The sequence below is a fragment of the Salvia hispanica genome, chromosome 3, assembly GCF_023119035.1.
Source record: "Salvia hispanica cultivar TCC Black 2014 chromosome 3, UniMelb_Shisp_WGS_1.0, whole genome shotgun sequence".
NCBI classification, from domain to species: domain Eukaryota; kingdom Viridiplantae; phylum Streptophyta; class Magnoliopsida; order Lamiales; family Lamiaceae; genus Salvia; species Salvia hispanica.
Genome location: NC_062967.1, coordinates 3,226,894 through 3,249,817, shown reverse-complemented (window position 1 = coordinate 3,249,817; position 22,924 = coordinate 3,226,894). Strand labels below are relative to the sequence as shown.

General features: G+C 37.5%; 7 protein-coding genes across 11 annotated transcripts; 3 read left to right on the top strand and 4 right to left on the bottom strand.

The window, feature by feature from the left end:
• The first annotated feature begins 4,634 nt into the window (after positions 1 to 4,634).
• LOC125211910 (gamma-glutamylcyclotransferase 2-1-like) lies at positions 4,635 to 6,423 on the top strand. Its single transcript, XM_048111871.1, has 8 exons — positions 4,635 to 4,825; positions 4,911 to 5,049; positions 5,177 to 5,253; positions 5,362 to 5,418; positions 5,507 to 5,563; positions 5,656 to 5,699; positions 5,796 to 5,947; positions 6,033 to 6,423. The coding sequence occupies exons 2-8, from the start codon at positions 4,941 to 4,943 to the stop codon at positions 6,227 to 6,229; spliced, it is 693 nt and encodes a 230-aa protein (XP_047967828.1). The 5' UTR covers positions 4,635 to 4,825; positions 4,911 to 4,940; the 3' UTR covers positions 6,230 to 6,423.
• A 160-nt stretch (positions 6,424 to 6,583) lies between these two features.
• Positions 6,584 to 8,868, bottom strand: LOC125215694 (putative RNA methyltransferase At5g10620). 4 transcript variants are annotated; one of them, XR_007175297.1, is made up of 9 exons: positions 8,510 to 8,868; positions 8,408 to 8,439; positions 8,129 to 8,271; positions 7,802 to 7,868; positions 7,551 to 7,628; positions 7,126 to 7,271; positions 6,998 to 7,043; positions 6,793 to 6,843; positions 6,584 to 6,706 (listed from the first exon to the last, which is right to left on the bottom strand). XR_007175297.1 is itself a non-coding variant. In XM_048117198.1 (8 exons), exons 1-7 carry the CDS (start codon positions 8,556 to 8,558, stop codon positions 7,004 to 7,006), a joined length of 555 nt encoding a protein of 184 aa, XP_047973155.1. In that variant the 5' UTR covers positions 8,559 to 8,868; the 3' UTR covers positions 6,584 to 6,843; positions 6,998 to 7,003. The 4 variants fall into 4 exon arrangements, 2 of the variants coding, with proteins under 2 accessions (XP_047973155.1, XP_047973153.1); XR_007175296.1 differs by having other exon boundaries at positions 6,793 to 7,043; XM_048117198.1 differs by having other exon boundaries at positions 6,584 to 6,843.
• Positions 8,869 to 8,933: 65 nt separating this feature from the next.
• On the bottom strand, positions 8,934 to 10,479 carry LOC125215693 (protein WHAT'S THIS FACTOR 9, mitochondrial). The gene has a single exon (XM_048117195.1). It carries the CDS (start codon positions 10,310 to 10,312, stop codon positions 9,044 to 9,046), a length of 1,269 nt encoding a protein of 422 aa, XP_047973152.1. The 5' UTR covers positions 10,313 to 10,479; the 3' UTR covers positions 8,934 to 9,043.
• A 148-nt stretch (positions 10,480 to 10,627) lies between these two features.
• On the top strand, positions 10,628 to 11,989 carry LOC125216342 (protein FAM32A-like). 2 transcript variants are annotated; one of them, XM_048118032.1, is made up of 3 exons: positions 10,628 to 10,718; positions 11,353 to 11,515; positions 11,666 to 11,989. In XM_048118032.1, exons 2-3 carry the CDS (start codon positions 11,368 to 11,370, stop codon positions 11,896 to 11,898), a joined length of 381 nt encoding a protein of 126 aa, XP_047973989.1. In that variant the 5' UTR covers positions 10,628 to 10,718; positions 11,353 to 11,367; the 3' UTR covers positions 11,899 to 11,989. The 2 variants fall into 2 exon arrangements, with proteins under 2 accessions (XP_047973989.1, XP_047973990.1); XM_048118033.1 differs by having other exon boundaries at positions 10,942 to 11,515.
• LOC125216341 (probable plastid-lipid-associated protein 8, chloroplastic) lies at positions 11,961 to 13,554 on the bottom strand. The gene is made up of 4 exons (XM_048118031.1): positions 13,334 to 13,554; positions 12,596 to 12,719; positions 12,304 to 12,483; positions 11,961 to 12,238 (listed from the first exon to the last, which is right to left on the bottom strand). Exons 1-4 carry the CDS (start codon positions 13,529 to 13,531, stop codon positions 12,048 to 12,050), a joined length of 693 nt encoding a protein of 230 aa, XP_047973988.1. The 5' UTR covers positions 13,532 to 13,554; the 3' UTR covers positions 11,961 to 12,047.
• A 269-nt stretch (positions 13,555 to 13,823) lies between these two features.
• On the top strand, positions 13,824 to 15,809 carry LOC125211932. Its single transcript, XM_048111897.1, has 2 exons — positions 13,824 to 13,947; positions 14,504 to 15,809. Exon 2 carries the CDS (start codon positions 14,512 to 14,514, stop codon positions 15,505 to 15,507), a length of 996 nt encoding a protein of 331 aa, XP_047967854.1. The 5' UTR covers positions 13,824 to 13,947; positions 14,504 to 14,511; the 3' UTR covers positions 15,508 to 15,809.
• Positions 15,810 to 15,816: 7 nt separating this feature from the next.
• On the bottom strand, positions 15,817 to 21,400 carry LOC125211931 (plasma membrane ATPase 4-like). The gene is made up of 14 exons (XM_048111894.1): positions 21,185 to 21,400; positions 19,784 to 19,903; positions 19,449 to 19,685; positions 18,496 to 19,380; positions 18,167 to 18,416; positions 17,940 to 18,104; positions 17,615 to 17,853; positions 17,486 to 17,518; positions 17,303 to 17,384; positions 17,049 to 17,209; positions 16,802 to 16,975; positions 16,535 to 16,717; positions 16,224 to 16,405; positions 15,817 to 16,133 (listed from the first exon to the last, which is right to left on the bottom strand). Exons 1-14 carry the CDS (start codon positions 21,239 to 21,241, stop codon positions 16,037 to 16,039), a joined length of 2,865 nt encoding a protein of 954 aa, XP_047967851.1. The 5' UTR covers positions 21,242 to 21,400; the 3' UTR covers positions 15,817 to 16,036.
• Positions 21,401 to 22,924: the final 1,524 nt, after the last annotated feature.

The following is a 22,924-nucleotide window of genomic DNA, read 5'->3' as shown; positions in this document are numbered from 1 at the left end:
TTCAAAGTCAAAACGTGAAAAAGTTGATTAAAAGCTGTAACGCGCATAATTAAACTCCAAAGTTCGTAAATGACTTAATGAGTCAACTTTGGCATATAGTTGTAAAATAATGTTTGTAAATATCAACTGCAACTCTTCTGGTACAGCAAGAATCAAGTATCCAACTATTAGAGAAATAAGAAATTCAATGTCAATCTTGACTTTGGTCAAAAAACGTATGTACAACTATTATTTGTGTAAATTGGAAACGGTTTTAGAATCATACAATTAATATAATTAAAAGATTTACCCATGTATAGAATGTAAAAAGATTTGTAACCGTAAAATTATAGGTATAATAAGTGAATAGTATGATTTTCGTATTCTGTATTGAATTATTGATTCAATTTGCGTACTAATTTCATTCCTTTATATAGTGTGTTTCCTGCATATATATAAGAGAGAATATTGTATTCCTTATTTTACATTATCTATCTATACATATATAAAAGCCGAGTTTTGGGCAATATTTTGAATATGCATAAATTTTGGGAATAATTATAAATATTACTTAATAAGTTATATTTATAATTTATGTAGCCATGTGAAATGTTAATGCCATTAAATGTATAGCTATGCAGTCAAATGAAGGATGTTAATGCCATTAATTTGGTATAACTATAAATTAATATCTACTAAACTATAAATTAATGTCGGCTAAAAGTATCTGAATCATTTAGCTATTTTTTTTAACAATATGTCACTTGCCATAATTTATAAAGGAGACGGCAACAGATTTATATACTATGTAGTCAAATGGAGGATGTTAATGCCATTAATTTGGTATAACTATAAATTAATATCCACTAAATTATAAATTAATGTCGACTAAAAGTATCTGAATCATTTAGCTATTTTTTTGAACAATATGTCATTTGCCATAATTTATAAAAGAAACGGCAACAGATTTCATACAAAAAGAGCACCTAAGTCAACGAAATGGCAAAAGTTGTAATGTAGGGTAACAATATGTCATTTGCCATAATTTATAAAAGAAACGACAACAGATTTCATGCAAAAAGAGCACCTAAGTCAACGAAATAGCAAAAGTTGTAATGTAGGGTATGTAGTTGATTTTTGTTTGAAATTATTACATATAGATGGTGAAAAATTGGCTTATGGAATAGATTGCTCCGGTGCAGGACAAGAAAGGTGCAGGAGATGATAACTGGTGATGAAGAAGGGCACCCGAGCTAAATGGAGGCGGATAAAAGATGTTGGGAAAAATAATAAGGTAGAGATGTATTGGAGTACAAAGAGAAGTCGGAGGGTAATGTTTTAATAAAACATGAATAAGTCACTATATCTAATAAATTGTTTGTTAACAATACATTTTTTAATTAGTTGACCCAATTATATAGGTGAAGGGTTTACATGATTATTTTTTTATGAGACATATATGATATACAAATTCTTATGGATTTATGTGATGACTTGGATTAATGTGATGAATTTATTATTTAATTTAATAAATTACTGCCTCCGTCCGCCATTAAATGTCTCATATTTGACCGACAAGGATTTTAAGAAATTATTTGACTTTATGAAGTAAAGTGGGTAGAAAAGTTGGTGGAATGTGAGACTTACTTTTATATATTGGTTTTGTAATAAAATGTGAGTGAAATGAGTTAGTGGAATGTAGGGTACACTTAACAATTATGGTAAAAGTGAAATGAGACATTTATTGGCAGACGGACAAAAAAGGAAAAATGAGACATTTAATAGCGGACAGACGGAGTAGATCTTTGAAATTGATAAAATATGAAGGTAGATTATATTTATTATATTTTTCTATGACAATGGCTTCCATATTTTGAACATTATAAATTGTATATTAATAATTTCATATCGATGGTGTTAGACATTAAATTTAACTGTGTATTGTTTGAATAAGATTGTTCTTTTTATATCCAAAAACGTTTTAATCAATATATGTGTTTTTGTTGTTTTAATATAATTTTAAATATTATACTAATTGCATAATTGATTTTAACATTTTACTTAAATTACTCTAGATTGACATTATAGTTATTAGTTGTGATTAATTTTACTATATTATAATTTTATTTTTATACTTAATTATTGCTATATTCATACATCTATTTAATAAAAAAAGTTATAGGAGTATTAAATATACAAATTGTAACTTGCGGAAGTATAATTGTATATGAAATTGAGAAAACCATCTTAAACCTACTTAATCCACATCTTTTATATATTTTCCAGAAAAAAATGATCAATAAAGATTTCCTATTAATTCTCGTGATGATCTGAATTCCTAACCTATTGAATTGAGAAAAAATGTTTTGTCAACTGAGTAGTGTTTCATCGTCTTCTTATTTTAGTATTTTTATTGTACGGAATGTGTTCAAATAAATAATTGATTTTTGTAATTAAAATTTGAAGATAATTTATAATAGAAATATTTAGGAATAAATAGAATATATAAGAAAAGAGTAGAGAATTCTAGAAGAGAAAAAAGTAGAATGAAAACTTTAGAACAAATACATATGCAGTCTATATATATGCATATTGTAAATATTTTGTAGATGTTAAGTTTTTTACAAGTTTAGTTTTTTAGTTTTCAAATTCGAGTGATGATAAAGTGATATATTAATTAGTTTCCATAAAATTAATTGAACCGTGCATCGCACGTGAGTTAGATACTAGTTTAATTAACACTCCAACTCATATAAGCAATGATATCACCGGTAAAATGATTCTACTATAATAAATACATATATACATGATTATCAAGTTTGAAAATGTATTACTACATGAAAAATGTCATAATTACACTAACAATTTTTTTAATGGTACACTTATTTGAGAAAAAAAAAACTATTACATAGAATACTTATTTATAAAACAAAATGAGTTTAAATGAGTCTAAAACTGTGGTCATTAATTAGCAGACTCCCTATGTAAACAATATTGTACTAGTATAATTTATGAAAAAAGATTTTCGGTGTAATGTTTCTATACCATAAAACCCTTTGAAAAATGATTTTCTATGTTCTAGTTACAGGGTTCTACTTTTTTTATAACTGTACCTATACGTCATATATTGATTTATGTTGAGATAAATCAATTAACAACTGATCCCTAGAATCACGGAATCAAATTTATTAATGTTAAACTGAAATTCATTTTTCCTAATCTAGTTGTTTTTATGCAAATTTAATTAAGGTGTATTATTCTTATATTTCATGCAAATTATGTTTTGTTTCATGCAAATTATGTCGATTATCCTTAAAATATTTCATGCAAATTTTGTTGATTATTCTTAAAATATTTCATGCCAATTATGTTGATTATTTAAAATATTCCATGCAAATTATGTTGATCATTCTTAAAATATTTCATACAAATTATGTTGATTATTCTTAAAATATTTCATGTAAATCTATAACTATCATTATAGTAAAGAAGACACTCGTCTCAAAATACCACAAAATTAAATGCACATGATGCATCTTAGTACACAATAAAAGTAGTTGAAATATTTGCATACTACAATTGTACAATGTTAAATTTGTTTCATTCATTAATTTGTAAACTCTACATTTATTTCATTAATCGATAAATTGTGATTGACATGTGAATGCCAGAATACAGTTTTCTCAGAGCTATTGTCCCTATTGTACATAAGTCAGTATAACATTTAGTCAACAAAATCAAGATATATGAAATGTGGACATAATAAATTTGATCTCATGAAAAATAAAACAATAACTGTGCACATAAATACAGTTACACAGTTTCTAATTGAGCGTAAAGCGTCCAAGTTCAATGAATGTTGGTAATTAAATTTTATTCAAAACATCGTCCACGCACTATAAATGCTGGTCCTTCAAGACAACATCCCACTAACTGTAAGAAACGTCCAGGTTCAATGAACCTGGACATATCTCCCACTTGAAACGTCAACGCCAAATATAATAAATAAATGTAACTTAAAAATTGTTTTAACTTTGATTAAAATTTAATAAACTAAACTGACTACATATTTTGTCAAAATTGCTTTAGTATTATCAAAATTTTCAAAGTAATTTATCGAAATTAGTATTTTTTATATTATTAAAAGATTAATCAGTATAATTAAGTAAAATTCACATTCAATTAAAATGGACATATCCCTTAATTTTCGGAAATCACGAAAATTAGAATTATCACTAGTGGAAAAAATTTGAAGAAAATTCTACAACTTTAAGTAGGGAAAAGTATCATAAGTAAGACTTTGAGCTTATCTAAATTTTATTCTGTTATTATGACATTTGTATTCTTATTTTTCAGCCATGTCACGACGATTTAATATCCATATTCAGTTATGTTCGTTTCAATCCACTTAATAAGCAGTTACACTCCATTAAAATAATATTTATTTTCAATTTTTAAACGATGAAAAAATCATTTAATTAGTGGCAAAATAAAGAAATAAAATGGATAGAATAAAGTGAGCTTAATTCCAAGTTCCAAGATTTGTGCAATTGTATGTATGCATGTATCAATCATGCCATCCACATACATCCAAACATTCTATTTTCACAAACGCGGTTTTGCGAGTGCTATAAATAGCTCGCACATCGCCCCCTTAATTTCACCATTGTCTCCCACCTAAAATCCACCAAACAATCTCTGTAATCTAACAGAGAGAGAGAGAAATCCACAGAATAATTCCTAAATCCTAAAGCTTTCAACACCACACCTTCTCTCTCTGCTCTACCAAGGTTTTACTCGCGGTTTTGCCCCAAATCCCGCCGCCGCTGCTCTCAATTTCTGCCTTGTGCGTTGCATTTTCCCTCTTAGCTTCTAGGTTTTGGAATGATGGTCGTGGATTTGAATTAATCGTCGATTTCTTCGCTGCGCAGGTTTTTTCTGTCTCTCCGAGCTTAAACGCGATGGTTTTCTGGGTTTTCGGATACGGTTCGTTGGTGTGGAACCCTGGCTTCGAAGTCGATGAGAAAGTGATAGGGTTTGTAAAGGACTACCGACGTGTCTTCGATTTAGGTGATGCATTTTCCCCTGATTGTGATATTTCATTTCGAAATCGCTTCGAAGTTGACTGATTTTAACCTAAACAGCGGAATTCATTTCTATGATTGTGAACTCATATGCCTAATTTGATGCATTTCAGCTTGCATTGATCATAGAGGTACGCCCGAGCACCCTGCTAGAACTTGCACCTTGGAAGAAAATGAAGGAGCGATTTGCGTAAGTCGAGAAATTTTTTAATTTCTTCCCTAATTTGTTGCCCCTTTCCAATTTTCGCGCGTTTTTTTGTATGAAAGTAGTAATATTCAGTTTTGATTCTTTCTACAGTGGGGTGCAGCATATTGCGTTCGTGGTGGGCCGGAGAAGGAAAAGGCGGCGATGGCGGTATTACTTCTTTTCAATGATTATATGTTTAATTTACATTTTACAGTATGTCGATTACTCACGGTAATTAATTGAAATGTTGTATCAGTATCTCGAGCGAAGAGAATGCGAGTATGACCGGAAAACTTTGGTTGATTTCTACAAAGTAAGCAATGTTTTTCAATTCAATCTCCTTTTTGTTTGTTAAGTCCCAAAATTGAAACTCATCAATTGATCTTTGGTTTTCTTTAACTGCAGGAGGGTGATGATTCTGAACAACCCTTTGTAACTGGTGTGATAGCGTGAGTACTTTGACAATTCATTGCTACCAATTAGCATCTGAATCTCAAATTCTTGGATCTTTTTTGCTGAAAGGTGTTTGCTTTGTGAATTTGCAGGTTCACATCGACCCCTGACAAAATATCGAACAAGTACTATTTAGGGCCGGCCCCTTTGGAGGAGATGGCCAGGCAAATTGCTACGGCCTTTGGCCCCTTTGGCAACAACAGGGACTACCTTTTCTTGCTGGAGAAGGCCATGTTTAATATTGGTAAAAATTATACTTGTACAACTTGATATTTAATAAGACAAGATATATTAGTAGAGTTGTTGATTGGGTGAATACACTGGAACAGGTCATGAAGATGACTACGTTATTGAGTTAGCAAACGAGGTGAGGAAGGTGCTTCTGGAACTTGGCGGTGTGCCAAAGGAAAACAAGTTGTTGAGTTTGACGCCAGTGAAAATGAAGACGTCGCTCGGTGCAGTCACCTTGGATTCGCCACTGAAAAAAGTGAATGCTTTGGCTGGAGCAATCACCATGGATTCGTAGTTCTTGATAGAAGAAGATGAGAACATTTCTCTAACCAAGGCAGTAGCATTTCTAGGCTATTGTAGTTCTTTTATTATCTCTTAGTTTTTTAATACAGAAGAAGAAAGCATCGGCCAATCTATCTTTTGGCTGCATGTAGCTTACCATATTGTTTTTCTTTTAGCCTTAATGAAATAATTTCAAATTCTCCACCACTTATATTTAATCTCACAACCACAAGCCATATTTGATTTATTTGCATTGAACACACAGACGCATAAAAACTGAACACGCATAAAAATTCTTCAAACGTAAAACAGAGAAAAACATAAGTGCAGTTATTAAAGCCCATATTAAAACTCAAAAGAAAATGTATACATCAAAAATTAAAACCAAATTCAATAAATGTACAATAAAATTGCAGAGGTTCACTTAACACAAATACACCATAGAATATCACCTTAATGATGTCAAGGTTCTCGCCTCTATATCCTTCAGCTGTAGGATTAGGGACAGATTATATCACACAAATCTCTCCTGCTTTACGTCAGCTAACTAACCTTACAACAAAAATAAGCTCGAACCTCCATCCCGTTATAGGATTTGAAACGTTTGGAACTGCAACCATCTAGTAACTGCAGCAGAGCCATCCAACATCACAAGAAGCACTACTATCAGAAGCTTTCTGACTTTATGGTGTAAGTTCTATTCATCTTCAATGGCTTAAAAGACCAATTTAACTACAGTATGATTTCCAAATCCAACTTGCTTGACAGAGCAAAGACGAACTAGTATCTAATGGTGGTACTTCTGGCCTTTGAGAATAGTCCAAGCCCTGTAAACCATAACATAATTCATAAAGAGGTGAAACCATCTAAACACGGGGAACTATGGAGTTTGACTGATATGTTTCTCGCCTGTAGAGCTGCTCTGCCAACACAACCAGTGCAATTTCATGATTTAAGACCAAAGATGATAACCGGATCGATACATCAGCTCTCTCTCTCAATTGCTTTCCATGCCCGTATGGCCCACCAACACAGAACAGTATGCTTGAAGCCCCCTATTGCAATCAGGAACTCAGTATATACATCGTAGCTAGCAGATACCGGATTCAATACAAGATGAGTGAAGCCTATCTACCGGTTTCCTTTCCCTACATCTATTTTGTCTGCGTTTTAATATGCACATAGGCTTCACTCTCAGATGTGAGTACACCTAGTGGTTGCTGAAAACGAGCATGGAAATTCATAGATTGGATCATTCAAATCATACAAAGGACTAAGGCTTTCTCTCCCTCGTAGAATACAAAAATAAGTGAGAATTAATTGTAGTCACATACTGTATTTCCAGCATCTGCAATTAGAGACGCCATTTGCTCTGAACTCACATCACGTCCACGCTCATCCAACATCACAACCTAGATCCACATGATGAGAAAAAATAAGACGAGAACTGCGAAATACTAACATGAATGACACATTATAAGAACAGATAGTATTGAAACTATCCTCCAATCGGGACAAGATCTTTACAAGAAGAAAAAACTACTATAAAAATGCAACTAGAAACAGGTTCACCACAGAGGTCTACCCATTCATTGGACTTGATGAGTCCCATCACAGCCATATCCTCATGTTCAATCTGAACCGTTGAGTCACTGTGAAAGGGAAATAATACAATTGTAAGAAGTATACTGCATACCCTTTCAAGATCTGCACTTTAAGAAATAACATTATGAAATCATACTGCATTTTATTTTAACCTGGAATAAAAGCCCTTAAATATTTGTAAACTCTGTAGTGTCAACAACCCAATTATCAAATGTAATAATTTATCGGGTTTATCAGCACAAGGAAACAGAAAATTTACTCGAATTGCATTTTCTGTATTGTTAAGAAGTCAATGAGTTAAACAAACCGAGCATTTTTAGGGTTGGACTTGATTCGAACATCTTGAACAGGGCAATAATGCTTGAGCTTCTCAGTATATTCGTCAACCACGAGCTGAATCCCCGCCGACCTCTTCTTCCCAACCGTCAGAATCCGAATCGGCAGCGCTCTCTTCAAACAAATATAAAAGCGCAGGGAAATTCACCACGAATTCAACACAAAAATTTTGGAAATTGGGAACTTCACAAATTCAACATAGCTTAAGAAATTCCACATAAAATTTTGAAATTGAGAAGCAAGGATTTACCACAGATTGGGCCGCGCACTTGCAACAGTTACCTGATGAGATGATGATAAGAAAATGTGCGATGAAGAAAGTAATGGCGGAAAATTGAGCAAAGGAGTTAACCTGAAGAAGGGAGAGGGATTTTAACGGTGGCGAAGATAGCTGATTCCATTCTCACCCTTTTGCATATCCAAATGAATGAGATTGAGGAGTAGGCTGAGTAGGTACTCGGAAAAAAATCAAAGAAAAGCTGAAACAAGCAGCTAAGAAGAAGCTGCGGAATTTCGAAGTTAAAGAAGAAAGTGAAGAAGCGTTGTAAAAAGAAGAAGAAAACGTTCAACGTTTATAACTAGAGTCGGCTTCAGCTAAATCAATAACCGGATAACAGAATAACGAACTGGAGATTGGAACGGCTATGAGCTGTTTAATTGCAATGTAATCTGGGGTGTTGTAGTGAAGTGCGAGAATCTGGTGATTATTTGCAAAGTGTATCTTTCTTTTTTCATTTGATAGCAGTAGTATTCTTATTTCACAAAACAAGGACTTATGCACAAACAAATACTGTTATAACATCAATAAAAATTGTGTTGAACATACAAGAATATCATGACAAGTTTCCTACAAAATCAGGATGCTATGGGCAGAGTACTACAACTCCTAACCAGTTTCATCAGATTCATATTCTAAAAGCTCATTACAACCTGCTTCTGATTCAGATTCGAACTCGAACTCAAACCTACTTCTTCTGCTACCAAGAGGAACCCGCGCCACTTCATCCTCACAACCCTTCCTCTCCCTCTTGTACAATCCCCGACTTCTATCCAAAAATCCACTCTTCATCATGCTCGCGTACTTATCCCGAATATCAGCCAGTGGGTGCTTCTCAACCAGCTGTCCGCGCTCGTACCCCTCTCTCAGCACCACAGTCTGCGTCGCCCCCTTCTTCGAAATGTAGAAGATCTCCGGATGCCTTTCAAACGCCTTGGTGAACTTCTGAGGCATGGCCAGAGGCGCCCGAAGGTTGCTCACGTTCTTCCTCTCAATCTTCTTGTGTATTGTGAGATGGAGGAGCTCATGAAACACTCCAACAAGCCTCTTCTCGGCCACATCAGTCCTCGGATCCAGATGAGACGCGTCTGCGTAAGGGCTGGTGTAAGGCAGCTTCTGCCACTCGTGCAGCCACTCCATACACTTCCTCTTCAGCCCAAAGCCCCTCGTGAATCCAATGGGAAACGACAAGGGCTCGTTATTTCTCAAACTAATCGAGCTTCTTGATTCCAAATTCGACAATGCCAAGCGATCATCCCAAGCTAGCAGTTGCAATCCCACGCGATCATCGGGAAGCCTCACGTATGAAAACAAATCCGGATGCTTACGGATGAACTTATCCTCGAAATCGAGTGGCAACCCTAAATCCCACCACAGCTGATCGATTGTCTGGAGAGGGAGCAATCTCTCCCTTGTGAGCATAAGCAGTTTCCGGAGCCTGTTCAAGATATCCACGTGGCAATCCTCACACACAACACGCAGTTGTTGAGAACGAACATCCGAAGCTTCGGGCGATAATCGGTACCACGGAACAGGGGTGCCGCTGGAATCGGGGAGGTGAAATTCGTGGAAAATGTTGGGGTAACGACGGATGAAGGTGGAGAGTTTGAGGTCGGAAGGGAGGTTGAGGTGGCGGCGGTGGCGGGAGAGGCGGTGGATGGGGAGGGAGAGATTGGGGGCGGAGGCGATGAGAGAAATTAGGGTACAAGTAGCTTTGAGATGAACGCTGCCGGAGACTACGGGATCGAGAGAGGCGTCTTTTACCCACTTGAGCTTCACATTGACGAGATTCCGCGCCTGAATGTGGATGAATGGGCGGAAGTAGGCGGCGGCGGCGGCGGAAGCAGGATTGATTAAATCCCGGCTTCGATTGAACATTAATGCTTGAGCTTCTCAGTATACTCATCAACAACGAGCTGAATCCGATACCTTATTCCCGTCAGGATTCGAATCGGCAGCGCTCATTTCAAACAAATTTCACAAATTCAACATGAGATTTTGAGATTGGGAAGTTGATTCAATTCTCCATAAATCACCCAAAATTTGAAATTTCGATGCCTAGAAAAGGAACATACCAGATTCTTCTATTTCAACCAAAACAAAAGGGCGAAAAAAGAAAGTAGATGAAATGACGAAAAACTCCTCCGCTTAGTACTATATAGATGTCGCGTTCGCATTCATAATTACGTCAATTTTAAAAGAGTGTGGAGAAGGGGAGAAGCTTCGCGAGACGCCTGGATCTTCTCTGCGTAGATTGTGAATTTCTGTCGGTTCAAAGATTCAGGTACGCCATCAATTTCTTGCTATCCTCTATTGTGGCATTAGGATTTCCGCGGATTTGTATTTCTGAATACTTATATTTGTTGATCAAGTTTGCTTTTTTTTTTTTCTCCTTTTTTTTGTGATTTTGTTTCGAAAATCTGAATGCGAAAGAACTTGAATATAAGCTGTGAATGTGTTTGCTCTGTTGTATATTAGCAGATAATGAATTGTTTATATGTTGACAGATTGAAGAAATTGTTGAATGAAAGATATGGATAATGTGATGTGCTGGGAAGAGAGATGCTGTGCCATCTCAAAGTCAAAACTTGAATGATTAATTAAGTGAATTCTTTATTAATTCTGCAAAGCATATTATGGAATATATTCAAGAGCAGTTGTTTATAGCTTCAGTTAGAGATTGCAGACTTAGAAAAAAAATAATCTTTTATTACTTGTTTTGCATAGACATATATATACATCAGTGTGTGTGTGTGTAAACTAGTCATGCCACTGCAACAAGTATACATTGGCCACCATATCAGCTAAATATGATAGTGAAATTACAGCTAAAATCAAGTTGTCCTGTGATTTTGTACACTGAATCAATTTTCATAAGTTTGAGCTAAAAAAACCTCAATGTTGTCAAACATGTCAAGATTAGGAGAAAAGAGATGTCAGCTTATGAAAATGTTGTTGCTGGCAAGCTGAGGCTGAAGGGAAAAGCTTTGGATGTGAGGAACGCAGCTATAAAAAAGAAACGGAAGCACAAAGAGCGATATATCCTATCGTATCATGCTGCTGGCCACGACCAGTTGACAGGTTTACCACAATATTCTTCACCTCTGGATTAGATAGTTCAACTAGTCATGTTTCTGTCTGGTCCTTTTCTTGTTTCGTTAGTTCTCTAAATGGAATCAACTAGCAGAAGCTGAATGTGGCTGAGAGGTGTTTGTATAATTTGTGGTGCAGATGAAAACAACGCCTTGGTATCTTCGCATGACACGTATTGGGATGGAAATGGAGGAGAGGACGAGCGCTTGACTCCAGCAGAAAGACGCTACATGGAACAGCGACAAAAGATCGAGCTGAAGAGACTTGCGGAGGCTGCTAAGAAGTCTCACCGTGATCGCATCGAGGAATTTAATCAGTATTTGGCTAATCTGAGTGAGCACTATGACATCCCTAAAGTGGGGCCTGGTTAACTACTATACTTCACCATTCTGTACTTCAAAACTAAGTTCATGTATTTTTCACAATCTCCTCATTCTTATAACAAAGGTTGTATTATTCACATTTCCATGGTCTCTCATTCTCAATACAAATCAATGAGATGATTACAAGAAACATAGTCTCATGTCAATCTCTTGAAGACAAATAGAGAGCCTCTGGAGCCTTTCCCTAATCTGATTTTGTCATCTACGTATGTGATTTGGAGCTTCACTTCACTCTCGCCGCCATATCTGAACTCAGCTCCACCAACCTTGAGCTCAGGTGCCTCGAACACTACTTGTATCCATTTGTCATCCAACGCCGTCAGTTTCCCTGCCACCCCACACCCAATCAAGATCAACACTCAAAACAGTTAATGGAGGGAGAAGGGAAATTACCCTTTAACGAGACTTCTCCATCAATGAAGCCCAAGAGAGAGAAGGATACTCGATTCCTCACAATGTCAGGGGCCTCGACCACCTGAATCATCTCCTTGGTCTTGAACACGAGCCGGCCTAATGCACTCCGGTATCCACCACCAGGGGATGTGGGATTTGAACAATACACAACGTCCCACTCTGTTGCAAGGATTTAACAAAACAACACTGGTTAGCTTTTGGAAACATATAATGCAACATATATAGTCTCCATCTTAAGTCATAAACAACAGTAACTAGCAGCAGTATTCACCTCCAAATATGAGGGGACACTTGACCGGCTCACTGACGCAAAACTTCTGCAGTTCATCAGCTACTTCGGCGACCTTTTGGTGTTCATTGCCTGCCAGCAGAACTCCTCTATCTGTTTGCACTACCTAGTCAGCAAATGATGAATCTCAGTTTCACTTCCGTCGAAAACAAACGCATACATATCTTTCTTCATAGACATATACGTGGTAGACATAATGTTTCATGGCTAAGAATCAAGTCTCCTCGATACAAATGCATAACATTCATGGAAAATATAGCCTTGTGTACCAAGATTGAGGAAAATGTAAAGAAGATGTAAACACCCAAACCACAACTGTATTTTATTCTGTGCTCCTCAAAGTGGAAATGCCAAACAATGAATAGTTTTCAACAAAAACCTAGGAAACGCCAAGGACATTTAGGTGATGAACACTTGCTGCTTAAGCTTAAGTATGTGCAGGCAACAATATAAAAGATAGGAATCTCAATTGTTAAGTAAAAGGAATTTAGATCTAAACAAGAGCTACAGTAAAGAAAGCAAATTACCCCTTCCGATACCTTAATTGACTAAAGAAAACTTAAAATCCCTAATTGAGTGACGTTCATGTCCCCCAATTTCACCCTCCCACCCCAATATTCATACCGCACAGCTCAAGCAAGATACACAATTGACAAAACATAACCTCGCCAACAAAAGAAAATTCGAAATACAGAGATCCGTTTGATTAAAGAAATCTACCTTGGACAGAATGTTCTCTACCAAATCATCGGGCTTAGACAGCGGGGGAGCCGCCGCGGACAGCGAAGCACAGACGCCGGCGCAGGATCGAGCTCGGCGCGGAAGAGAAATGGACTGCGGCGAATTCCTCGGCGAGGGAAATGGAAGTGGGAATTTGGCAACGGCATTTGCAGCAGAAGAAGTGGTGATGGAAGCCATACACTATTTCAAAGCCGTAGTTTTGCTTTGTGGTGTATCGTCGGTACTTCTGTTATTTTTGATGGTGGGAAATCTCCAGGCGGGTCCCACTACAATATGGTTTCGCGTATTGAGTTGTGCCACGTCGGTAATTACAATTTTTTCGTTATCATATTTCATTGGGCTTTTATTTATCGGCCCAATAACTATTGCTGATAAAATAAGCCCAAATTAATACTGTTAAAATTCCATGAAATTTCGACACCTCATTGACTGTTGTTAGATTGAAAAAAGTGATCATAGAAGAGTGAAGGGTCATTTCCAATTTTCCAGGTTTGATGTTCAAGAGACTCCTCAAATTGAGGCAGAAATTCTATCTCTACACTACCTTCTACAAGTGAAATTTGTGGGAGAGAAAGTAGGAATTTTAATTTTAGGTTGGTGGAATCCTAAGTATCATAGTTTCTGTTACTTGAATGTTGATGGGTGTTATTCTAATTGCCTAATTTAGGTTTCGAATTTGTTGTTAATGGTGAATTGAGCATGAAAATGAAGAAATCCTAAGGTGTGGAGAATGCTGGAGGAGCCGAAAACTTTGAGGCATTCAATGAGGATGTTTTGGGTCGATTCTTGCTAAAATGAATCATGCATGATTAATTAAGTATGAATTATGTTCGAAAATTTGGCTAGTAAGCTTTGAGGTTGATCTTAGTTTAAATGCTTTGGAGGCTAATTCTTGATGATTACTATATTGGGCAATTGGGCATGATTTAAATGATGTTGCTATGTTTATAAATTTAGAAAATAATTGTCAGAAGCTGTCAACTTCCGGTAGGCAGTAAAAACATTTATGATCCCAAACCACAGCTGTCAACACTCCTGAGGTTCATGAAAATTCTAGGCGGGAATTGAGTAATAGGAGCATGCCGCATATGATTCGAAATGTCTGTGACTTGTGACATGATGCAATTATGATTTATGATTCTTCATCAGATATCGAGATGTCAAACGATGAAGCCTCTAGTGATATAGTTTCTCAGTCTGAGGAGATTCCCGCAGCCCCTATCCGAATTCCAGGGTTGGAGGCAATTGTGCAGACTTTGGCAACCGCTTTACGACAGACTAGACGGTCATCAATTTTGAAAACATTATATGAAATTGGACCTGAGCAGTTCAGGGGAAGGCTTGACGATGACCCAGCTAAGGCCGATTACTGGTTGGAACAAGTAGAGAGAATTTTCACTTTTATGCCATATTCGGCAGAGGAGAAATTACTGTGCGCGGTAGCACTACTGAGAGATGAGGCTTACAGGTGGTGGAAAGATGTTATCCAGGTCGCGGTTGCCGGAACAGTGACATGGGAATTCTTCCGGGAGAAGTTCACCGAACGTTATATTGGGGCGCTATACTTGGAGGATAGGCGAGAGGAATTTCTACACTTGGTTCAGGGGAGTATGTCAGTCCTACAATACGAGACTGAGTTTCATCCTCTCGCAAGATATGCACGGGATATAGTTTCAACACGCAAAGACATGTGTCGTAGATTCAAAAGAGGATTGAACAGTAGCATTCAACTGGCATTGCTGGGAATAGAGACCTCGGATTTAACTAAATTATTTCACTTCACACAGGCTGTTGAGCGGTTAAAGGCAGAAGAAGAAGCTGAAAGAAATGCTAAGAGTCGGGGCAAAAGGGCTGCAGAATCTTCCCACCCGGCATCCCAATATACGGGAAAAAGATTTAGAGATTTCAGGGGAAGTAGAAACTCAGCACTTAACAGATACCCTGCATGCATGCATTGTGGGAAATGCCATATGGGCGAGTGTCGAAGAATGACTGGAGCATGTTATCGATGTGGGTTGACGGACCATTTCTTTAGAGATTGCCCAAGGAAGCAAGTAGCATCTGCGATGAGGTTAGCACCTGCCGCACAAGAAATCCATGGGACAGAGACCGACAACAGGAACCATTCCCAGGCCAGAGCAGAGAGCCCCTGACACTGCCATTCGGTCTCAAGAGGATCACGCTGCTACTGACATTTATGGGTACATTTATGCTATCTGATGTTCCTGTTATAGCATTAATTGGTCCGGGTTCCATGCATTCTTATATTTGTGCCAAAGATATAAAAGAGCAAGAGCATGGCCTGCCTTTTAAGAACACTAAAAATACAATGTAATAGTGTCTAACCCTCTTGAAAATATGTATTTATACGTGACTATGTGTATGCACCGCCTCACGATAGGCTATGTGGGCTGTGGATGTCCATTATTCTACTTTGAAATAAATAAAAAAGTACTCCAACATACATAAAATATTATGGTATTGTCACATTAGAGTAAGGAAAAACCAATATAATATTTCATTATTCATGGTAAACCTCAGAATCCTATTATAATTTCCTGCTTCAAGCTTCTTCAAGTAGGTCTACAGATTATATATAAAAAGTAGTTTAACTATCTATAAGCTGATTACTTAAAACAACAACATGCATCTCTTCATCTTCTTCACCACACATTGATTGGATCAGACTGTGTAATGCTGCTGGATCGTATCGATGTCGAGTCCTTTCAGCTTCACCACAGATTCGACGTGCCCCTTGAGCGTGTGCAGCTCTCTCAGCCTGCATCACAAAGCCAATGCAATCTCACCAATACATACATATCACATGACAGTGTGTGTGTTTGTTGAAGTTGGGGGGATTTTTTAGTACCTCGCGACCTCTGCTCGTCGTTTGGCCTGCTCAGCGATCTCGGACAGCTCTCTGTAGCTGTTCTTCTCGTTGAAGAGATTGGAGGTTTCTGGTGGCTGAAGGCCATGCAAAGTCCTTTGTGCAGCAGCCCACTGAGCCTCTCTCTCTTCTTTCCCATAGTTGGATTTGGTGGTGAATGCAGTCTATACACAAACAATGAAAGCTTATGCATTAGCCCGTAAACGAACCAAGCTACTCATATGCTATCAATCACACCCCTATCTGGTCGAACCAACGAACCTAGAAAGATTTTCGTGGAAGAGAAAACGTACCTTGTTCTCCAAAAGATTATCCCATGCCTTCCCACTCAGCACGTAGCGAATGCAGAACTTGAGGATGTCGAGAGGGAAGTAAGTGACAATGCTGTAGAGCCAGATAACGCCCGCCCAGCCCCATCCGCACCCCTTGATCTTCGCAAACGTCCAGTTCGCGTAAACAGCTATCAACGTCGCTACCTATCACAAAAAATCGGCTAATATCAGAGTCAGCATCATAACAATAATGATGAATGCAGCAGCTCTTGCAGATGATGCTCTTACCAACTGAGCTATCAGGAAAGCGCCCAGCAGGAACATCCCTGGCCGCTCAGCAAACGACCAGCTACGAGACCTTGTCACGAAGATGAGGGCTTGGCTCACAATGCTCACTTGCAGGTACAACACAGCCATTATCTCCTCAGGACTGTCTTTCAAAGGCCTCACACCGAACTTGTCCTGCAAATAAACGGGAATCGAGAAATGACTAAAATGCGCGTAAAATTAGGAAAACTCGAGACCTCGTGCTTACAGATAAAATAGTGGTGTCCTTCACGAGCCAGAAGAATACTACTGTCCCTAATGCCAAGTAGCCTCCCAAGACGACTCCTGTGGCGAAAATCTCCTTGAGTTTCCAGCTGTCTGGGACCGGGGATGGCTTTACCCGGTCCTTTGAGATAGTCATGATTGTTCCTATTAGTCATATGCAGTGTGTGAATACATGTGGTGATATGTAGTATTAGGCAGTGATTATGATGCATTTTTGGAGCTTAACAGTTAACTAACCGTCGTTTAATATGGCAATTATCAGAACCATGAACGGAGCGAAGTCGAACTTCCATATCAGAGCTATAAGCATGAATCCAAACTGTATTTTTTTGCACGGAACAAAAAAGAGTTTCACTTTTGCCTGATTAGGAGAAAGCTAGTGCTGAGACATGGCGTTTTGAGTGTTTTTCGAACACTTACCACTATACGGATTGTGATTGAGACGGCGTATATCTGCAGAAAGACATCGAATATAGTAACAGTTTAGTGATTTATGCAGCAGATAAAGATGCAGAGAGTGATGAAATGAAAATGAGCAAACACACTCACAGTGTAATTCTTCATTCTCTGGAAAATAGCCCTGCTCGTGAGCACAGCGCTTATGATGACGCTCAGCCCCGGCTCTGTCAAGACGATGTCTGATGCGCCTCGAGCAGCATCCGTTGCATCAGCAACAGCAATGCCTATATCTGCCTTCTTCAGAGCTGGAGCATCGTTCACACCATCCCCGGTCATACCACATATGTGCTTCCTCTCTTGCAATCTCTTCACGATTTCGTATTTGTGCTCTGCAGTTCGTTCACATGGAACAGTTTCATATTACAGCGTTGATTAGCATGAAACAGAAATAGACGAAAAATTAAGGTAAACTCACCAGGAAAAACTCCAGCAAAGCCATCGGCTTTCTCGATCAGCTCATCCACAGGAAGTGCTGCTATAGATTTGTCCTTGTCTTGTCCAAGCAACGACGAGGAAGGGTACATGTTCGTCCCCATTCCAAGCCTGCGCCCCGTCTCCTTTGCAATGGCTAGCTGATCACCTGAGAAACGAGGAACGAGTGAGTAACTGTTTGAGAAACTAAAAAACCATGTGATTCGTTACCGGTGATCATCTTCACATTCACACCAAGATTCAAGGCTCTCTGGATTGTTTCTGCACTGTCATGCCTAGGCGGATCGAACAAAGGCAGCAGGCCAACGAGCTGCCACGGCCCTCCAAGGCTCTCCTTCGTCTTCTCAGGAACTTCCTGTCTGGCAACTCCCAAAGAACGAAGCCCACGTTCAGCAAACTTATCTATAACAGAATGAACTTTCTTCCTCACATCCTCCTTGCTATGACAAAGTTCCAATATCTACACAGATGGGAAAAAGGCTATAATTATAGGTGAAAGTATTTTTGAGAGAGAGCCAATCTTTAAGGCTTTAGCATACCTGCTCGGGTGCACCTTTGCTCGCTCGATGCCAGTTCCCATTGGAATCTATGTAGGTTAATGCAGTCCTCTTATCCACAGGGTTGAAAGGCAGAAAATGCACCTCTCTTATACCAGCTCTCGCCTCCTTTGGATCAGCAAGCATCCCTACAATGGCAGCATCTATGGCATCTTGATTCTCAGTTCTCGAAGCCCGAGCAGCGAGCAAAATCACCTGCTCCCTATCCAATCCCTTCACAAAAACTTCAATGAGGCTCTTGTCAACAGTCAGCTTGTTCAAAGTGAGTGTTCCTGTCTTGTCACTGCAGAGGACGTCCATCCCGGCCATTTCCTCTATGGCTGTCATTCGTTTCGTGATGGCGCCCTGCTGAGAGAGCCGGTGGGATCCAATAGCCATGGTAACGGACAACACGGTTGGCATGGCAATGGGGATCCCTCCAATCAAAAGGACCAGCAGATTGTCAATCCCATCCCTGTACTTGCGGTGCTGTATCGGATACATGACTATGATCTCGATGATTATCCCCACGAAGATGGAGCAGATGCAGAAGTTCCCGATGGCGGTCAGAACCTGCTGGAAGTGTCCAACTTGGTTGGTGCTGTCCACCAGATGAGCAGCCTTGCCAAAGAACGTGTGGACTCCCGTTGCAATGACAACAGCCTCGATCTCTCCTTGCTTGCACGTTGACCCGGAGAAGACCTCATCCGAGGGGCTCTTGGTTACTGGGAGGGACTCTCCGGTCAGTGCAGATTGGTCGACTTTCAAGGGGTCGCCTTCAAGGAGACGAGCATCAGCAGGGATGATATCTCCTAGCTTTATGCTTATTATATCACCCGGGACAAGGATGGCCGCGTCCTGCTCAGTCCATCGACCGTCTCTCAAGACCTAAACCACATCATAAGTCATAAAACATTCTTGCAACTGAAATCTTGAGTCCATCAATCAAGTTATACCTTGGTTTTTGGCGCGAGTCCAGCCATGAGAGCTGCAGCAGCGTTGCCAGCATTGTTTTCTTCGATGAAACTGATGGTGGAATTGATGAACAGAAGCGCGACAATGCCAACGAAGTCCTGCCAGTCGGGAGGCCTGCCATCCCCGTTGGCGAGGACTATAGCCATCAGGGCTGCAGCCTCCATGACCCATGACAGTGGGTTCCACATGAAGCCTAGAAACTTGAGAAGCTTGCTTTCCTACATGTCATAATCATCCAACACTCATTTCTTTCTCAAACATAATAAGTATAATTCAACACAGAATTTGATGAAGAAACAAGACAATGTGATCAAACCTTTTTCTCTTCCAATTTGTTTGGACCAAATATTTTCAGCCTGTTCTCTCCTTCCTCCGAAGTAAGGCCTTCTCTCGTGCATTTTAGCTGCTCGAATACTTCGTCTACAGGAATCCTTTCCTGCAAATTGGACATTCAAATTGTTGTTCAATATATTGAAAAATGATCCTATTTAACCAGCTTTCTCTCCTCTTCAATTCATCACTATTTTTCATTCACTTGGTGATGTTTATCAAGGCATACATTTATCAGATTATTATATCAGGTTTCATCTTAAACAAAAGTTCTGTAGAAGCTCACTTGAACTAACTTATACAAGGTGTTAGTTAACAAATCAAATATGTCAACATTACTATCACTTTTTACTCAAAAAAGTAAAAAAATATTTTCACTTTATTATATTTTCTTTTTGTGTTAATTCTCATCTGCCTTTGAAAAGACAAAAACTTGGTGAAGGCAATGTGCAACATGTGACAGACATAAATGATGTAAACAAAACCAATTAAAGCTCTCTAAAAAGAAGAAGAATAAGCAAAGCAAAGAATCATACAAAAAAAGTAACAAAAAACTCTGTAAAATCAATTGTTAAGTGTTTAATACGCTTTATATGCCTAGTAAAAACACAAAATAAAAAAAAAACTTTATATGATAATACTCCATATATATAGTGGCAGTTTGTGATGATATATGCATACTAAGATTCGGATGTTATCTTGATTGCAAATATTAAAATAATACTTGATTTGTTGTGATATTCAAAGAAATCATTCGACTTAGCAAAGTAAGATGAACCTTTCTCCAGAATCATTTCTAATTGTAGTAAACTGTTGCCATAATTTGCAAATAAAAAAGAGAAAAGTCTTATTGTTCACTTTTCCCAAGAGTGATTTTTTTCCTGTTGAGAAGAAAATGAAGCCAACTATATTTCCACATGCACCAACTAGAATTTAGCTTTGATTCCAAGCAAAAAAAAGGAATTAAATGCTTTACTTAGTTCTTTGTGAGCAGAGATCATGGAATGCAACATGCTACAACAAAATCACAATAAAATAGTAATTAATCAATTTCCAAACAAAATTCTTGCATGCTTCAATACCTCTACATGAAACATGCAAATAACATAAAAATTATGATGTACAAATTTATGAAAATTCACTATAAGTAATCAAATTTTCTAGCATATACTATAAACCAAAACACACAAATACACACCCCAATGTATGCATAGTTTTGCTAAAGTAAACCAAGTCCCACAAGCATGTATCTTTGCATAAAACTGATAAAAGCTTCAAGAATATCAAGCAAAGTGTATAACAAAACAAAACAAAACACACTCTTGTGAAAGAAAGAAAACACACACACACACATGCATATTAGGTACATGTATGTATTGATACAAACCAAATCAACAGCTTCATTCTTGATCTCTTCAAGACTGATGCCTTTTGTGCTGCCCATGTTGAAGGAGAAGACACAAAAAGAGCTCAAAAATTAATCAACTTCAAGAAGATAGAAGCTAGTGAAAGACCATGATTCTTGCTTGGATGAGAGAGAATGAAGAGAGATAGAGGTGACTTGGTAGTAGGAGAAATGAAGAGGGGGTTGAGTAGCATATAAATCCAACAAAGTAAAATGGATGACATGACACACTCATATATGTGTGTCAAGATTGGGCAAAGGGCAGAAGCACAACCAAAAAAAGTAAGAAAAGACTATCAACTTTTAAATTCACATGCAAGATCCAAAGCCAATGGCTTATGCTTTCTTCTTAGCATCATTTCCCTTTCTTTTTTACTGTCCCTATTGATTGAGACAAATTTTTACTCCTTACTTTCACCAAAAAATGGTCTTTATAGTGAACGACACAAATTTTAATACAAAAATTGTAAAATCAGAAAATCGGGTTAAAGTATTTATATATTTAATTTTGATAATGTGTAGTATTTTTTTCCTTTCTATAAAATAAATAGTAATAGTAAGTTACTTTATTTTATTTTGGTACGTAATGGTGGCTGTCAATTATGATCGATCACTACATTTCTTTGAGAAAATCATGCTTTTCTCGACTCTTCCTTGCCAACCTCCCACTACTTGATGGGTTAGATTTTTCAGTAAATAATATATGGAAATTGAAGTACTATTATTTTGTTTTATTATGATTTGTTTGTTTGAGGACATAATCTCTTCATGTGAAGAGGTGTGGGCTTGACCTTTTTGATCCAATTGTACTTTTTTGATGAACTTTCACATGGACCTTACCTTCATCATACATACATATTGCAATCATGTGAAGCTGTTACCTTTTTTCCTTCTTCACTATCAAAAAAACACTTTTTGTTTCCAATCCTCTAACATTTGAATGTTTATCACTTTTTACTCATAATATTGTTTCAGTACTACAAGAAATTAGTTATTGATAAAAAAAATAACCATTTTTTGTCTCATGAGACTAGGTACACTTGAAATGATATCATTTCCATCATTTAAATCACTTTTAGGCCTTTTTTTAATCATTATTCATATTGACGTCTGAATTTTAGGGCTTCTCTATTTGGGGTTCATGGCTTCTATTCACGATTATAGTTCACGTTTCGGACCATGTGAGTTATTATGATTTAAAGGAAGACAACTATATTATGATTTTGAATTTTATCTTTAAAATCAAGATGTGAGTTATTTTTTTTCGCTTATAATTAGGAGTATTATTTTACACATCAATTAATGATTGAAAAATATATTTCAAACACACAGGAATATATATTTGTGGTAATCATCCCACTCGAGGGTTGAATGAAATTAGCACTGAATATTTGGACTCTGAAACTAATGAAGAAAGATAAGTAAATCAACTTCATTCCAATTGTAATATGAATAGTTTGACTACAATTCCCTATCGAATCTAAATTGAAATTGGAACTGAAACTGAATCTATGCTTCAGGCCAATTTACCTCTTTCAAACAATCATGAGTTTGTAAAGATAGATAGTCCAATTATTCTTAATGAAATTGAAATTGACATTGAAATTTTAATCTATGCTTCAAGCTACTTTGCCTCTTTAAAACAATCATGAGTTTTGTAAGGACTAATTCGATTATGAATACTTAAACAAAGAGAGTTCAATTATTCCTAACGATAAGTAG

Bases quoted from the DNA above. Each gene is read 5' to 3' on its own strand.
- LOC125211910 (XM_048111871.1), top strand. From the start codon at position 4,941: ATGGTTTTCTGGGTTTTCGGATACGGTTCGTTGGTGTGGAACCCTGGC. The intron at 5,050-5,176 runs GTGATGCATTTT...GATGCATTTCAG, and splicing joins CCGACGTGTCTTCGATTTAG to CTTGCATTGATCATAGAGGT. The intron at 5,254-5,361 runs GTAAGTCGAGAA...TTCTTTCTACAG, and splicing joins AAAATGAAGGAGCGATTTGC to TGGGGTGCAGCATATTGCGT.
- LOC125216342 (XM_048118032.1), top strand. From the start codon at position 11,368: ATGTCAGCTTATGAAAATGTTGTTGCTGGCAAGCTGAGGCTGAAGGGA. The intron at 11,516-11,665 runs GTTTACCACAAT...TTTGTGGTGCAG, and splicing joins TGGCCACGACCAGTTGACAG to ATGAAAACAACGCCTTGGTA.
- LOC125211931 (XM_048111894.1), bottom strand. From the start codon at position 21,241: ATGGGCAGCACAAAAGGCATCAGTCTTGAAGAGATCAAGAATGAAGCT. The intron at 17,385-17,485 runs GTAAGTGTTCGA...AAAAAAATACAG, and splicing joins CAATCACAATCCGTATAGTG to TTTGGATTCATGCTTATAGC. The intron at 16,718-16,801 runs GTAAGAGCATCA...TTTTTGTGATAG, and splicing joins CTTTCCTGATAGCTCAGTTG to GTAGCGACGTTGATAGCTGT.
- LOC125215693 (XM_048117195.1), bottom strand. From the start codon at position 10,312: ATGTTCAATCGAAGCCGGGATTTAATCAATCCTGCTTCCGCCGCCGCC.
- LOC125216341 (XM_048118031.1), bottom strand. From the start codon at position 13,531: ATGGCTTCCATCACCACTTCTTCTGCTGCAAATGCCGTTGCCAAATTC. The intron at 12,720-13,333 runs GTAGATTTCTTT...TTTGCTGACTAG, and splicing joins TAGAGAACATTCTGTCCAAG to GTAGTGCAAACAGATAGAGG. The intron at 12,484-12,595 runs GTGAATACTGCT...TCCTTGCAACAG, and splicing joins GTGTCCCCTCATATTTGGAG to AGTGGGACGTTGTGTATTGT.
- LOC125215694 (XM_048117196.1), bottom strand. From the start codon at position 8,558: ATGGAATCAGCTATCTTCGCCACCGTTAAAATCCCTCTCCCTTCTTCA. The intron at 8,272-8,407 runs GTAAATCCTTGC...ATTTGTTTGAAG, and splicing joins AGTGCGCGGCCCAATCTGTG to AGAGCGCTGCCGATTCGGAT. The intron at 7,629-7,801 runs GTAGACCTCTGT...ATGTGGATCTAG, and splicing joins TCATCAAGTCCAATGAATGG to GTTGTGATGTTGGATGAGCG.
- LOC125211932 (XM_048111897.1), top strand. From the start codon at position 14,512: ATGTCAAACGATGAAGCCTCTAGTGATATAGTTTCTCAGTCTGAGGAG.